The 2662-nt window shown below is 52.1% G+C and overlaps 1 protein-coding gene across 1 annotated transcript in view; it reads left to right on the forward strand.

The window, feature by feature from the left end:
* LOC101851266 (neurogenic protein mastermind) overlaps positions 1-2662 on the forward strand; it is a 29194-nt gene that overhangs the window by 5436 nt on the left and 21096 nt on the right. The window contains exons 2-3 of the mRNA XM_005097973.3: positions 128-1619; positions 2263-2610. Coding sequence (XP_005098030.2) covers positions 128-1619; positions 2263-2610 — 1840 coding nt within the window. The remainder of the gene's footprint in view (positions 1-127; positions 1620-2262; positions 2611-2662) is intronic.

A 2662-nucleotide genomic window follows, 5' to 3' on the forward strand; every position in this document is an offset into this window, starting at 1 on the left:
TGTGTGTGTGCGCGCGCCTCTGTGTGTGTATGTGTGTGTGTGCCTCTGTGTGTGTGTGTGTGTGTGTGTGTATGTGTGTGTGTAACACCAGGTACAACTGTACATCCCCTGACTTTGTCTTTCTCAGCATGCCCAGCTCCAGCCTCAGCGCCCAGCCGTCCGCCCCCAACTGCCAGCCGACTCCCAGCTGTAGTAGCAAGCTGAGCGCAGGCGCTGTGGAGTTCCCCAACAACAACAACAACAAGGGCAACAACCACTACAAAGACGACGGGCCAGCCCACGACCTGTCCCGCGCGGGTCTCTGGGACAATAACGGTCACAACAAGTTCTATAAACTGTCCAACAGCAACGGCGAGACCGCGGGCTCCGGCCACAACCATTCTCTCCTGCCATCAAATCTCAGTGACGTCATCCACAACGCGGAAAGTTACGATTTCAATCTGGGTTCAGATGGTTCAAACGGTATCGACGGTTTGCTGTTCGATCCGGCGACTGCGGAGCTCCTGGATATACCCAACGTCCAAGTGTCCGAGGATTTCCTGCAGAAGTGTATCCAGCAAATACAGCTGCAGAATACGTTAGAGTCCTTTTCCTCTGGTGTTGTGGGTCAAGATCTGGACTTGTCGGATTTTGATCGGAAGTTCGGCTATGCCCCCAACAGCCACAATGGGTGCGGCAGCTTCAGTAACGCTCACGTCGACCACGTGGCCAGAGCTGCGTCACATTCCTCTCCCTCCAGACAGCAGCGGTATCAGCCAGAGCCGTCGAAGTCCGGGCACATCTCGGCGGCCACTCTTCCCAAAGCAATGGCAGCTAAACACGGCGACAACAACTACGGAGGAGGGTATGGCAGTTTACCCACGCAACGAGAGGAGCCCGCCCACCCCCACCAACTCCATGCCCATCCCCACCACGCCCACCAAACCCACCATGCCCCACACCAACAGCACCCTATGTGGCGAGACGTCCCATCCCAACACTCACTATCCCACCTCGACGTCCCACAAAGCCACAGGGAGCACCAGCAGCACAGAGATAATGTAATGCTATCCTCATCCCCTTTCTCACATTCCTCGAAAGAGTTCGCCGGTGCTCAGGTTCCGTCTGTTGCCAAATTCCCGTACCACCACGATCAAAACGCCAACAACTCCTCGTCCCCCTCCGTCTCCGAGTTCTCTCTGTGTTTGGACAACCGCCCGTCGCCCGATTTCTCCCGGTCCGACGTGTCTCCGTGTCTCTCTCCTCGCTCTCCAAGACTGGGCGGTGGCAGAACTACTCAGAACTCGGGCGCTGGTGGTATTGGAAGTGGTGGTGGCAACTATTTCTCCTCATTTGCCACAGACTTTGCTGGTGGTGGTGGTGGTGGTGTTGGTGGTGGTGCTTCTGGGGGTTTGCTGTCCTCCAAGGACAGCCTGGACCTCGATTCCGGCTTGGACAAAGGACTGGCCAGCACTCCAACCTCGTCCTACACCTCTGACCTACTTCTGTCCTCCCCGTCCAGGATGTTGTCGGTCCCCGCGCCCGGACAGAAAGGACAGACGCTCTCACTGCCCTGCTCTCAGGTCCCCAGCCCCCAGCTCCTGTCTCCCATACCGCCACGCATTCCACTGCCCCACGAGGTAAGCCAGCTCCTCCCCCCCCCCCTCCGTGCTCTCTGTGGTTTGCTCTTTCTTTCCTATCAAATATATATCGTCCTTATCTCTACTCTTTCTTGTTTTTTGTTTTTTGCTCTCTTGTAACACCTCTAATCTTCGGCACTTAATGATATATGACCTTATTGTGTTGCCAGTGCTTTAAAATGTTTGCTAAAACTAAAAGATCATTTCTTTTTTTTTTTTGTCTCTTAGCAATCTTGCAGTAGCGGAGTATTAATGCTAAGTGTTTTGTGAAAAATTAAAAAGTTGGTGCGCTGCTGTGTATTAAGTTATGCTTTTTGGGGTTTGTTTTTGGATTATTTATAGTTGCCCCATATGATGAAGCAGCTACTAAATGTGTTCAATGAAAGCTGATTTTGTGGATACTCTGTGAATTGAGCTTGCAGCTTGCTGAACTGTTATGCAGGAATATGCACACCAGTGTAAGCAAAATCACAAAGGAGTTGAATTGGAATTTTATTGAATTTATTTCAGATCAATATCTTTGATGTTGTGGTATTGTTTTATGAGACTGTTCATACGTAAATTCAGCTTTTTGAATACCTCATCTCCTCTCCTCACCCCACCCCCATTCTCACCCTTTCCGGCCCTGTCTTCCTCCTTTCAGGTTCATGGTGACTCCATCTCTCACATGTCTTTCACCGGAGGAGGAGACGAGGTCGCTAGTTTTTCCAGCCCCCACTCATCCCCCTTCCTGCCAGGCCCGTCAGATCTCCAGCTGGCAACAGCAACAGCCTCCTCGCCATCACATCAACAACAACAACAACAGCAGCAACAGCAGCAGCAGCGGCTGTTTGGTGACGCCACGACAGGACACAACAAGTTTTCATTCAGCATGGACCACCAGCGTTTGACGCCGTCCTCTCTCTCCGCTGCCTCCTCCATGCCCACTTCTCCGTCGTTAGCCGTCAACAAGTCGTCGGAGAATGCTGTGGATGCTGCGTTATCACATCAGGTGTGAAATAAACTCCTCCCATCTTATCTTTTCCTGACAATACTTTCTCTTT

The sequence above is a fragment of the Aplysia californica genome, unplaced genomic scaffold (assembly GCF_000002075.1).
Source record: "Aplysia californica isolate F4 #8 unplaced genomic scaffold, AplCal3.0 scaffold00169, whole genome shotgun sequence".
NCBI classification, from domain to species: domain Eukaryota; kingdom Metazoa; phylum Mollusca; class Gastropoda; order Aplysiida; family Aplysiidae; genus Aplysia; species Aplysia californica.